At 40.8% G+C, this 13,371-nt stretch overlaps 2 protein-coding genes across 2 annotated transcripts in view; one reads left to right on the forward strand and one right to left on the reverse strand.

Annotated features, from left to right (window-relative positions):
• Positions 1–1,357: 1,357 nt before the first annotated feature.
• Positions 1,358–5,683, reverse strand: gdf6b (growth differentiation factor 6b). Its single transcript, XM_074614034.1, has 2 exons — positions 5,159–5,683; positions 1,358–4,405 (listed from the first exon to the last, which is right to left on the reverse strand). Exons 1-2 carry the CDS (start codon positions 5,502–5,504, stop codon positions 3,513–3,515), a joined length of 1,239 nt encoding a protein of 412 aa, XP_074470135.1. The 5' UTR covers positions 5,505–5,683; the 3' UTR covers positions 1,358–3,512.
• Positions 5,684–12,909: 7,226 nt separating this feature from the next.
• pkhd1l1.1 (PKHD1 like 1, tandem duplicate 1) overlaps positions 12,910–13,371 on the forward strand; it is an 82,406-nt gene continuing 81,944 nt past the window's right edge. Inside the window, exon 1 of the mRNA XM_074614399.1 lies at positions 12,910–13,060. The gene's annotated coding sequence lies outside the window, so the exon portion shown is untranslated. The remainder of the gene's footprint in view (positions 13,061–13,371) is intronic.

The raw sequence follows: 13,371 nt of genomic DNA on the forward strand, positions 1-13,371 counted from the left end.
ATGCAATTCTTGCAGAAATCTCCAAATGTCAAAAGTTTTTTAAACCAAATCACAGCATGGCTTTTTCTATGGTGTTCCTCAACGTCTTGGTGTCTTAGGCCCAATTCCAAACCGGTACTACCAGTAGAAACATTTACTTGTAAACTGCTCAAACTGATAGACATTTGATTTATTCTACTTTATTGTCATAAGACGTTAACAACATAAAGTAAATAGATTGTATTTAGGATCAAATATACCCATGTCCAGTCTAGAAAAGGGTAGACATGTGCATTAGATTGTGTGTGTATATATATATATATATATATACACACACACAACATATATTTATAATTTTTCAGGAGCTAAATCAGGAGCTATAACCCCATAATTTATTATATCTTTAACTGTGCAATACTGACTTAACAGTGCAATAATTTAGCACAATAATTCAGTTGTGCAATAATCTGGTTTACTCCAGCATTAACACTGCATGTATTTATATACATATTTATATAACATTTAAACTAATATTCTTATTTTACAGTATTCTTGCATTTTTATAAATGCATGTATTTATATTATTTGCATATATCTTATTTTTCAGCATTATTATTTGCACTGTCATTATATATATTTCTTATTTATATTTTCTTATGATTTATCTATTTTTGTATATTTCTATTTATATTCTAGAACGGGAGCAAAACATAACTCAATTTCCCCCGGGGATCAATAAAGTATTTTTGATTCTGATATTTATTTCCTTGCAGGAGAGAGGGAAGTTCGTCCCAAAGTGGCTGCTGTATTTTTACCCTCCACCTTAAAGAAGGACGCTTCATTGAGCTGTGAGTGTGACTACAGGCGGAGTTCACTCCACCACAGAGTGGGAGGGTGGAGGGGCCGGATTGGAATTGGGCCTTAATGTGGTATTTTGGAGGGATTATTGATCATTTTGATCAATTCTTGAGTGGTAAAAAATAGTTATATTTAGCACCAAATGTGTGTAACAAATGGTATCAACCCCAAAATTGCTGCAACAATGATGATGATGATGATGATGATGAAACATGAGTGAGCATGGGAATGGCCATACTTCCATCATAATGTTCTAATCCCTTATACACTTTCACAATTTATTTAAATTAATTCCTTCATTAATTTTTATTTCTTATTAATGACTAGAACAACTTGTGCTGAGCTGCATCTCAAATTAATCTTCAGGTTCCCAGCTTTCAGATGATGTACACCACTTCTATGTGACATATACTCCTGACCTGCTATCTAGTGGTACAATGAACAAAAAGAGTAAAAGTATTAGTAACCAAATCACACTTCAACAAGATTTAAAGTTCAAGACATTTTAATTTGCCTGTTACTCTACACATCTTACAGTTCACACAGTTTATAAGAATAGATTAATTTGGTTAAACAATTTTTTTCTGGTTATTTTACTGTGTACAAATACATTATCAATTCATTTTTTGGCTGTAATAAGGTTTGATGTAGGAGGGAAAAGAGACATCTTACTGACAGTCAGTGTCAATCAGTATAATATATTATTTTCAGATTCCAGTAAATAATTGAAAAAAATATAGATAAGAGGCTTAAATATGATACTAGTGTTTTAAACAACAGTATAGCCTAAAAAAGAGTTCATCAAACAAAGACAATGTTTTTTTGTTTGGTGAATAATTATTTACTTTGTATATATACAACAAAAACACTGATATACTACAGTATTTCACAGTCTGTGACCAGAACAAAGCTGTCACGTTTCGTTACCAAAACATTACCCATATGTGTTTATTTGAACCTGAACATCCAGATGTGTGACTCATGCCATCTGGAAGTTGTAACAGAACAAAGTAGACAATAAAAAAAATTAAATAATTTACTAGAACATAAATTATTATTTCCAAATATTTACATATGGTACCTTTGAACATCAGTGCATCGCAGACAAAATTATGGATCTCCTCAATGACAAAGTAAACTGGTGAGAAACCCTGCGCTGTTTTTTTTGGTGGAAATGTACTGATGGTGGTTCATCTGAAAAAAATAAGGACTTCACATTCTCTCCAGCACTCGAGGACGTTCCCTGAGTCATAGGCCATGTCAAGTGCTGAAAAATCTGCTTTTTAATCCTGGCAGAGATGTCACTCAACACGTCCATTATGGGAAAAAAATGTTTACCTGAAGTTTATCGTTTGACTATTTTTGATCATTAGAACCTTGAAATTAATTTGGACATTAAGTTATCAAGGACGATTGATTAGTTTTTAAAGTTTCAGTTGAATACTCTGGTTTACATTGTACCTGGGTCGTCATAACTACAGGGCACGCTTTTGAAAATGAACTAGAATCTATAGTTAACATCATATATATTAAATGTTCATAATCATGTAACTCTTCATGAAAGTTAAACATAGTGCTTGTGTCCCAAGGGCCAAACTGTAGGGTGGTAAAAGGATATAAAGTCAAATAAAATGTTTTATTTTTGCACTGGCAATATTTTTTATAAGATTAAAAGATACAATTTTCTTAAATAGGGGATATTAAATGTCTCTTTTTAAAAGGAATGGTTCAACATTTTTTGGAAATGATTTGCTTTCTTGCAGAGTTAGATGAAAAGATCTCATGTCAATGCTGTAAAAATGAAGCTGCAGTCAAGAGGCGGTTAGCTTAGCTTAGCATAAAGACTGGAAACGGGGGGACGTGGCTAGCCTGGCTCTGTCCAAAGGTAACTAAATCTGCCTACCAGCCCCTCTAAAGCTCATTAATTAAAACATTATATCTTGTTTGTTTAGTGCGTAAAACTGAATTTTAAAAATGACTGTTGTTTTGTGCAGCATATTGTTTTAGCTGGACAGAGCAAGGCTAGCTGTTTCCCCCTGTTTCCAGTCTTTATGCTAAGCTAAGCTAACCAGCTGCTAGCTGTAGCTTCAAATTTACCGTACAGGCAAGTGAGCGGTATCAATCTTCTCGTCTAACTCTCTGCAGGACAGTGAATAAGTGTATATTCAATCTTGTGAAGGGCTCATTGCATGGGTGGAATATGGTCTCAAAAAAGCACAAAATGCATATCATCTTCAAAAATAATGTCATTACCACAACGACCCAGCAGCGCTTCTACTCCGTTGTCTTCAAAGTGAATAAGTGTATTTGCCAATTGTTGAACTGTTCTTTTAAACCTTTTCTTGATTTGGTGACACAGAAGATATAGAGTTTTCAACAAGTTTATCTTATCATATATCCATGAATATGCTGTCACTTGGTGTTGAAGTGGCCAGAACATACAGAAAAACAACAACAAGAAAACAAATGTTTGAGGTATTAAACGTGACCTTGTTGGGTGCATGGTCAGGAAAAGCATTAATACGTTTTTCTTGCCAAAGAAATTGAGCAAGTTTTCCTTATTTCAGGTGCAGACTTCTCATTACACAGACTGTACTTCTGTTGGATTTCCACTAACCAGAGAGCCTGACGAACAGGGAGTTGGTCAAAGTGAAGCGCTATACCTGTCAGATCTACTACCTGCAGCCACAAGACTCAACCACCATGTCCTCGTACTGTTTGTAGACCACATTGTTTCCTGAGTCGATGTAGAGGATGCTGATGGGGCTGAGTTTGGATGGGGCGCAGCAGCTGGGCGGCATGTTGCTGGGGTTCATTGAATTCATCAGAGTCTGGATGATGGCGTGGTTGGTGGGCTCCAGGTGGGAGCGCAGGGGGAAGTCACATACCCCCTCGCAGTGGTATGCTTCATAATCCAGCGGGGCGATGATCCAGTCGTCCCAGCCCAGATCTCTGAAGTTGACGTGCAGCGGCTTCTTGCTGCACCTGGATTTGGACTTCTTGCCGTGTCTCTTCCCGTGGCGGGTTTTGGACGCGGCCGTCCTCCTTCTCCTGCTGGCTTTGGCACCAGGGCCCCTCTCTTTGGCCTTCCTCTCCAGACCCAGCAATGGTCTCCCCTCTCTCCTTTCACTGAAAAGAGTCTGCCGCTTCTTAGACCTGGTGAACACCACTAAGATGGCTTTCTTCTGCTGAGGCCTGCCATGCCTGTGCAAGCCCAGCAGGTGCAGGTCCAGCTCCTTCTCTGGGTTGTCCAGCATCGCCCTGAGCTCCAGGCAGAAATTCTCCCCCTGGCTCAGGTGCTGCTGCTCTTTGAATATTTCCCACACGTCCAACACCTCCCACTTCGGCCTCTGGGAATCCTGCAGGTCCAGCGTTTTGGAGTCGAGCAGCTGCCGGTCGTGGCAGGAGAGGAGCTGGATGTCGACGGGCTCCGTTTCCGATATCCTGAAATTCCCAGACACTTTGGTGTATATCCTGAGCTCGGCTCCCAGCACCTCCGCCTTTTTGGAGAGCGTTGAGACGTCGAACAGATACTGCTGTCTCCTCAGAGGGGAGAGTGGGAGGTCATCTGTGGAAAGCATTAAAGCAGCAGGGTCAGATGCATTCTCACGGGGACGATGTGCATACCGCAGAGATGTGGAATCTGACGGGAAAAATCCCTCTATTGTCTGCACTGAATTAATCTGGGAGACAAAGTATGAGTCACGGGTGTTCAATCAATCCTACCTGCATGCACACATGCACACACAGTTGTGTTTCTTTCACTTGAGAGGACATTACATTGACTTACATTCATTTCCTGGAGACTTACCCCAAACGTAACCATAACCATAACCATAACTGCTACTTGCCTTAAACTTACCTTAAACTTACCTTATACCAAGTTTTCCACTAAAATTTAATGATTTACGTTATGGGGACCTGCATTTTGGAAGGCGAGGCCCCACGATGTGACTATGTAAACAGACTGATGTCCCCACAACGAGTTATACACGCACACTCACACACATGCACACAGTTGTGTTTCCATCACTTTAGAGGACATTATATTGACTTACATTCATTTCCTGGACACTTACCCTAACCATAACCATAACCATAACCGATACTTGCCTAATCCTAACCCTTACCCTAACCTTAAACCAAGTCTTCACCCTAAAATGTCAGGATTTACGTTATGGGGACTTGTATTTTGTCCCCAAAAGGAAGGCGCGTCCCCACAATGTGGCTATGTAAACAGATTGATGTCCCCACATCGACTATTGGCCTACACACACACACACACACACACACACACTCACATGTACAGTGCTCCACATACCTTGTCCACTGTCAACAAAACTTGCAATAGTGTTGGCAGCTTTCGAGGAGCGGAAGAAGCTGGCGTTGAGTCCCAGTCTCTCTGCCGTGGAGAAGGTCTGGTAGATAGACAGCATGTAGTCGTGCGGCTCCACTGAGTCTTTAGACACAGCTTTATTGCTCCTGTCGATGGACGGCGGCGCGTAAAACTCCTTGAAATACCTGGAAGCTTTTTGTCCATCAAAGATCCTGGACACCTTGCTGCTCTTCTGGGCAGCTGGAGGGAAGATGGCCAGAGAGTGAGAAGAGGGGATCCCCCAAACCACCAACAGAGCCCCGCAGAGGAAAGCCAAGTGATAGAGATCCATCCTCTGGTTTTTATCCGGAGTCAGAGACGGAGGGAGCCTGAGAGCTGTGGCCGGGGAGGAGGGGGGGACCACGGGGCTGAGCCGGAGCTGAACTCTGCATCCAGTCTACATCCAGTCCACATCCAGTCCACATCCAGTCTACATCCACTCCGCAGCTACTGGCTGCTCCGCACAGTGCGCACAGCTCCGGAGGACAGGCGGTGCAAAGTCAGAGAAAAGGGGGCGAGAACACGCCCACATTGTACTGTTATTGTTGAGGCGTAATGGAGGGCGCAAATGAAGGCTGTAAAACTAATTGTTCCTCTGTCGGCCGTCCCCTCCTCCTGGGGAGACAGATGTGCGCTGAAAGGACGAGCCTCCACTTCTGCTGCTCTGCTGCGCTCACTAAACTCTACACATCCAAAATGGCTTTTTTTTTTTTTTTTAATGTCTCAGTTTTAGAAGTTTTTATCTGTTCAAGCAGGACTTGAAACATCAATGTAACTGTGTCTCATGAATTGAGGATTTAGCAAGGAGTCTCCCGCCCTCTAGTGAGGCGCACACATATCGACCTGCTGCTGCTGATGCACCAGAGGACACACTCAGCCAATCAGCTTCCTTCAGAACCATGGACAGAGTCCTCGCTGTTTTAGGTCACATGTGTCGGATTAAACCAGCAGTAGGCAGAATATCTTTTGGCATCATTGGGCAAAAAATCCATAATAACCTTTCAGCATATTGTAATTCAAGTGTTCTGAGAGAAAACTAGACTTCTGCTCCTCCTCATGAATTTGTTTTCAGGCTTTAGAACATCTAACCTGTGACGGGAGACTTTGACCAATCACAGGTCATTTCAGAGAGAGAGCGTTCCTATTGGCTGTTCATTCAATGGAGGCAGCTGTCAATCACTCGCAAACTCCGATCAAACGGTCGAACAAGGCAACGCTGACCAAATATGAATCAATATTCCCCTACTGTAATGCCAATTTCTCACTTCAAATGTTTTCAGAAACATCTTGTAGTGCACAGTTTAGCTGTAAAATGAGAAAGTTTGCTCCAGCTGGTGGGCGGTGCTTGGTATTTCCTGAACTGATCTCAAGAAGGCCGCCAGGTCACAAACTTTCTCATTTTACAGTTTAAAGAGTGAAAAGACCAAGCCCCCGGGAAGTGCGCCGGTCGTTGATGCCAATTTTTATAGTGGCCAAACAGCAGTACTGCAACTACCGTGTCCGTCACGTGATGCCATTGGGCCCAAAAATACTTTTCCCATAGACAACATTGGGTAAGAGATGTCTGTGACTCAGCAGATCATTTTCTTTTAGTTAAATCAACCTCCCAGTACGAACACTTGAATAGACCTTATTTAAAGGGACTGTTTGTAACTTCTTACACGTATAAGTCATTGTCCCATGCACGCTCACATGTGGCTACGCTGTTCAGACTCAGACTCCAACACAAACTACATGGAAGCACCAAAACCTCAAAGTTGTATCTAGTGAAGCCCATCTTGTAAACAGTGTTGGCCGCGGTCGGAGGACGCGGGGGAGACCGTAGCTTTGGTCTCCAGGACCTGAGTCTCTGCTGTACTCTGCTCCTCTGTCTGACTGCTTGCCTTCACTCACACACTGCGCTCATTCTCGCTCCACTCTCACGTGCATGCGCGCACACTCCACACTGCAGAAGAGTTAGTTTAGCTCTGAGAATATCTAGTGAATGTAAAGTGGACGTTTGTGCAGAAATAACTGCTGCAGCTCCTCCAGACAAACAGAGGTTTCCCGTGTCTTGTGAAGTGACGGGGCTCCGCAGAGAGAAACGTTATCGACTCCGACCAAAACTCCGGTGTCTCCCCTGTTCCCTCCGAGAGGCTGAGGCAGGAAAAGCCAACACTAGGATCAGCATTGATTCATGGAGAGACCTTCGTCTGGTCAGCTAACATTACTGCCAAGCAGCTGAAATATAGAGTGATATTGTGGTTTTAGCTGAAGTGTGTCGATGCTCGTTCATGTCTATGTAGAGCGAGCACAAGCGCGAGCCCAACTCTGACTTTCGTTGACTTAAAGGCCACAGGTATCGCTGTTAACAAGCAATTTCTGATTCTTACAAACAGTCCCTTCAAATCATTAGGTTCTAAAAGTTGTAAAACGCACTAAAAGCCGAATCCAGAGTTATTTCCCTTCCTCCGTTCATGTGAATGAGACCCAGACCGAGGCTGGAGCGAGGAGGAGTTAGCAAGCCATGACGACAGCGTGTTGGCTGTTACCCCATGGCCGAGCCATGTGACCGAGTGGACGCTACTGCGCCTGCTCCATGGGCCCAATGGATGCGGAAGATCACCGGAAGATCCGGGTACTTTTCAAGATGGAAGTCGAGCCATTTTGGCTTCATGCGCCACTGAGCAACTCTCATAGGAATGAACGGGGCCCCGCCTCCAACACTGGATCCAGTTCTTTTAATACATCCATGGAAAAGACACACACAGGGCGGGCTGGAGGGGAGGTGGACGGGTCCAACAAACACAAGGCTTTCATCCAGGAGACAACTGTTTGTGTCCCGTATTCACAATGTTCAGTGTCATTTTCACTGTACAAATGTAGTAGTTTTGCCCAACCATGTTGTTAAACCTAATTATAGTGGTTTTGTTGATTAATCCTAAAGTGACGCCAAAGGGCGTGACGAGTTGGTATGTGACGAGTTCGGATGAGAACATATGTAGACATTACTCCACTATATCTTTACATAGCAAATAGTTGTTTGCTGCTATATTAATGCTCTGAATATCATATATAACCTACGAAGATATTTTGGGAAACACAGTTATTCGCTTTCTCGTCGACAGTTCGATGAGAAGCACCTCTAAATCGGACTATTTAACAAGTCATATCTTGTTTTTTAATCCGTACAAAACTCAAAATGTTGTGCACAGCTGTAATCAATAGAGTTATAAATTATTATAATTATTATATCCCGACTGACTTTACTGTCTTTCAGAGGCTGTAGCAGGTTACGCTATTTTCGCCTGTTCTAAACGGTCTCTGCATACTTCTTGGAATTATATAACTTGGGTCTCACTGTAGAGCTGAGACTCTTGTGGATCAAATGAGTCCAACTGTATTCATGTGTGATGATGTTTGTCCCCATAGTAGCTGTTTCATTATAGTGAGACCATTTTTTAAAACTTGACTTCACTGTATAAAATTACCTGTGGTGACCTCTAGGATAATCACAGCCTCATGAAGATTTACAGCCATAAACTAGAGACCTAGAGCATTCAGAGGATGGATGGCTTTCCTCGCTAAATTGACAATAAGGGGGTTTCTGAGCAGTTTCCAGGGAACAGAAGTGCTTGACATCCAATCGCCGAAAAATGCAATTCTTGCAGAAATCTCCAAATGTCAAAAGTTTTTGATCCCAAATCACAGCATGGGTTTCAATGGTGTTCCTCAAGGTCTTGGTGTCTTAATGTGGTATTTTGGAGGGATTATTGATAATTTTGATCAATTGTGGTATCAAATGGTTAAATTTAGCACCAAATCTGTGTAACAAATGGTATTAACCCCAAAATTGCTGCAACAACTGATGAGACATAATAGAGCATGGGGATGACCATCATATACTTCTATGATAATGTTCTAAACCCTTATACACTCTCACAATTTATTTTAATTCATTAATTCATGTTTGTTTCTGATTTATGACTAGAGCAACTTGACACACAGTGCTGAGCTGCATCTCTAATTAATATTCATGTTCCCAGCTTTCAGATGATGTACACCACTTCTATGTGACATCTACTGTTGACCTGCTATCTCCCCCTAAAGACCCCCTGTAAAATGGGTCAATTGTGGGTCTCAGAGGGTTAGATCGTAGTTTTGTAGACAATGTTAATGATTTTTCTCTTCTGAATGATTCCATCGAAAAACAAAAAAAATATATTTTTGTAGGTAATGAGTGAATAACCTTCAAAACAAAAGATCACTACCAGCAACAGGTAATCCTCGTCTTTTCTTCTCAAACATGATTGACAGTTTGTGCTAAAGATAGAGTCAGAATGGCAGAACTGTCATTATGTTTTTGGCGTAAAGGGCTGTGGGGCTTTGCTGTTGTTCTCACAGACGTAACATTTCTTTGTGCAATTAAACTTTCCAACCCAGAGGCACCTGTGAGCAATTATGAAATACTGAAATACTTTGTAAATAAATACAACTGCAGTCAACAGCGGCGTTCTCTTACATCTCTGATGTACTGCAAAGCTACAGGCCGTCTTCATGTAAACATGTGGTGAGATGAGTGAATAGTTTACTGATATTATAGAACATGATTTTGAGGTCATAATTATTGTATTACCCTACTTTTTAAACAGTAACCTCTCTCTACCACTTGAGGCTGCTAAAGTTGCAAAGTTGTCCTCCATCTATGATTCTCTCACCCATCAGCTACTCATTAGATGTCTGTCTCTCCTTGTTTGCTTCCTGATGTGATTTTGTTTTATGAGCAAGCCTCACTATGCATCAAACACAAGGAGTTACACACCTCCGTGAGCCTGTAAAGCTCATTACACACCAGCAAAAAAGGGTTAGTTGGATAGAAATGGAGAGATTATTTATACCTCAGGGTGTGTTAACACAGGAAGTGATGCTCTGTAGGGGTGTTGAAAGAAATGAGGATACAAGTGGAAATAGCACAGACAAAACGATGACGAAGACTGGCAGTGATGATTAACACTCACATTACTGCAATAGTCCACCATGTCATCATAAACTAATGATATATTGATATCATTGTATTTTCACTAGAATTCCATCCATGAGTAACACAATGACAGAATGTATGATTATTTTGGTCATAGATTTCATTCACTTTCTGTAATAAAACATCTAAAAGCAATTTAATTAATTAATTAAATTATTTTCAGATGGGGAACCCTGGGACAAAATCTTATGAAACAGGGTTCCGTGGTCTAATTTGTATCAATGTAGTGGTCTCTGATGTGAAAAAGTTTGCAAACCACTGCTATACAACATATAACCACAGACCTCACCAAAACCAAAGACAGGAAATGTTTGACTTTTCATACCATACAATGATATCAATATATTATTAGTTTATGATGACAGGCTGGACAGACAGAAATCAGACTATTACAGTAATCTTACTGAATCTTACCATCCTTTCATCATGTTAAGGCAGGAAGACTCATTGAACTAAAAGGAGAAACACCCTCTCAAATTGCCACCGTGCCCTTCTCCATTTCATTGTATATAAAGATGTAATATATATTTATTGTCCATGTCGACCTGCACAATCCCTCCACACTTATGTGGCCATGCTAGGATGAGATTAAATGGACACATTTTGAACACACGTGATTTCATTTGAAAGCATCTGTCTTGCCTTTTGGCAGTGATGTAGTTTATATGTGATCAGAGAGTAGATGGTGATGAATGTGAGATGAGACCAGGCTGTGTCCATTCAAGTATGGTCACGTAGTTCACCTCATTCATACCTGTACATAGTCAGAGCAGGCTCAGGTCCAGGGAATGGCTCGTGTGCCACAGGCCCGTCCACACCTGGTTCTTGGCTTCATTATTTTTTTAATGCTGTTTACAGTGTTAATCATCACCGTCAGTCTTTGCCATTGTCTTGTCTGTGCTATTTTCACTTGTATCCTCATTTATTTCCACACCCCTACAGAGCATCACTTCCTGTATTAACAAACCCTAAGGTATAAATAATCTCTCCATTTCTATCCAACTAACCCTTTTATTTGCTGGTGTGTAATGAGCATTACAGGCTCACGGAGGTGTGTAACTCCTTGTGTTTGATGCATAGTCAGGCTTGCTCATAAAAGAAAATGGCATCAGAAAGCAAACAAGGAGAGACAGACATGTGATGAGTAAAACCTTAAAAAGTAGGGTAATACAATAATTATTACCTCAAAATCATGTTCTATAATGTCAGTAAACTATCCACTCCTCTCACTACAGGTTTACATGAAGACGGCCTGTAGCTTTGCAGTACATCAGAGATGTTAGAGAAGGCTGCTGTTGACTGCAATTGTATTTATTTACAAAGTACTTCATAGAAGAAGGTATGTAGTAGTAGTAGTTTAACGTACATCACCTCATAATTACTCACAGGTGCCTCTGGGTTGGAAAGCTAATTGACCAAAGAAATGTGACGTCTGTGAAAACAACAGCAAAGCCCCACAGCCTTTTACGTGAAAGACTTTATGACAGTTCTGCCATTCTGTCTCTATCTTTAGCTCAAACTGTCAATCATGTTTGAGAAGAAAAGACGAGGAAGGAGGTGATGAGAGCAAAAAGACCTGTTGCTGCTATTTTTGTTTTGAAAGTTATTAACTCATCACCATCTTTTAGGGGGAGATAGCAGGTCAACAGTAAATGTCACATAGAAGTGGTGTACATCATCTGAAAGCTGGGAACATGAAGATCAGAAGCTCAGCACTGTCTGTCAAGTTGTTCTAGTCATAAATCAGAAATAAACATGAATTAATGAATTAAAATAAATTGTGAGAGTATATAAGGGTTTAGAACATTATGATAGAAGTATATGAAGTCCATGCCCATGCTCTATTATGTCTCATAAGTTGTTGCAGCAATTTTTGGGTTGATACCATTTGTCCCACAGATTTTGTGCTAATTTTAACCATTTTTTACCACTCGAGAATTGATAAAAAATGATCAATAATCAATCAATAAATGATTCCCCCTTTAGCTGGGCACACCCGGGAACCCCCTCGAGGACTCCTGGGGTCTCCAGGTCCCACTTTGAGAACCACTGGTTTTTAGTGTATAGTGTATAATAGACCTATTCATTGCCAATCTGTTGCTAGGTCCACAGTTTTGGTCCAAGTTATCTTCCTGTCAGCTACTGCATCAGCAAACATCGCAACAGGGAATACAAAGGGGTTCATTTTGATTGTTTATGTTGTCAAGTTTGAAAAGGTGTACATGTGTTCCTGTTATTTAGTCCACCCCTCGAATAATGTTTGTTTGTTTGTTTTGTCTTTGTCACAATTGTAGCCAGTTTTTGTGCTTATGTTTTGTACATTTTATATTTCAGACATGACTGTAGTGGCAGGTTTAGACACAGTTTAATACAATCAAACAGCCTTGTAATTAAGCTGGATTGTGGTACATTGTGCAACTGTGTATTGGCAATGTGTTGGAATGCAATACAAAACTACAGCTTGAAAAAAATAAAACTTGACTTCACTTTGACCTGCAAAACATGCATCACTGACAGACCCACGTGGTTCATAAAGCCGTTACTCATCCTTCTTTTTGACTTCCTCTGACAGGAAATGGACAAATCTGTTTTGATTTCAGTAACAGATTAATCCTGTGGTGGTGGTGGATTGCATGGATACCAGAGGATGGGCTGATCTCAACAGTCTCCTCCTCCCAGCTTCAGGTGAGAGGCGGGACACTTAGCAGCCAGCTGTATAAAGAGTGAGTGCTGTGATCTGTGTACAGGAGTGTCTCTTTCTATCTCTCTATCTCTCTATCTGAACACCTGATACAGTCAACAGTTCGCCTCAACGACCTTCTCAACAGGTGGGTTTTATTCATTTTTAAATCACTTTTTATTTTGAAAATATCTTTTCAACATTTCTTGTGGTTGTTACAGATTTTAGTACATTTCATCACGATGTGGCTCTAACTCTATTATAATAATAATAATAATAATAATAATAATAATAATAATAATAATCAGAATTGCGTCTAATCTGCATGGTGTTTTTTTACTTAGATAACTCTTCATGTATCTGGATTTTGAATAAATGCTAAATGTAAATGGACTTGTATTTATACAGCGACTCTTAGTCTTCCGACCACTCAAAACGCTTTACATGTTCTGACATGTG

The sequence above is a fragment of the Sebastes fasciatus genome, chromosome 17 (assembly GCF_043250625.1).
Source record: "Sebastes fasciatus isolate fSebFas1 chromosome 17, fSebFas1.pri, whole genome shotgun sequence".
Lineage (NCBI taxonomy): Eukaryota > Metazoa > Chordata > Actinopteri > Perciformes > Sebastidae > Sebastes > Sebastes fasciatus.

What these genes read in the sequence shown, in the direction of transcription:
- gdf6b (XM_074614034.1), bottom strand. Translation starts at nt 5,504, where the DNA reads ATGGATCTCTATCACTTGGCTTTCCTCTGCGGGGCTCTGTTGGTGGTT. An exon ending in TTTTGTTGACAGTGGACAAG is followed by an intron (nt 4,406 to 5,158) that starts GTATGTGGAGCA and finishes TGCTTTCCACAG; the next exon opens with ATGACCTCCCACTCTCCCCT.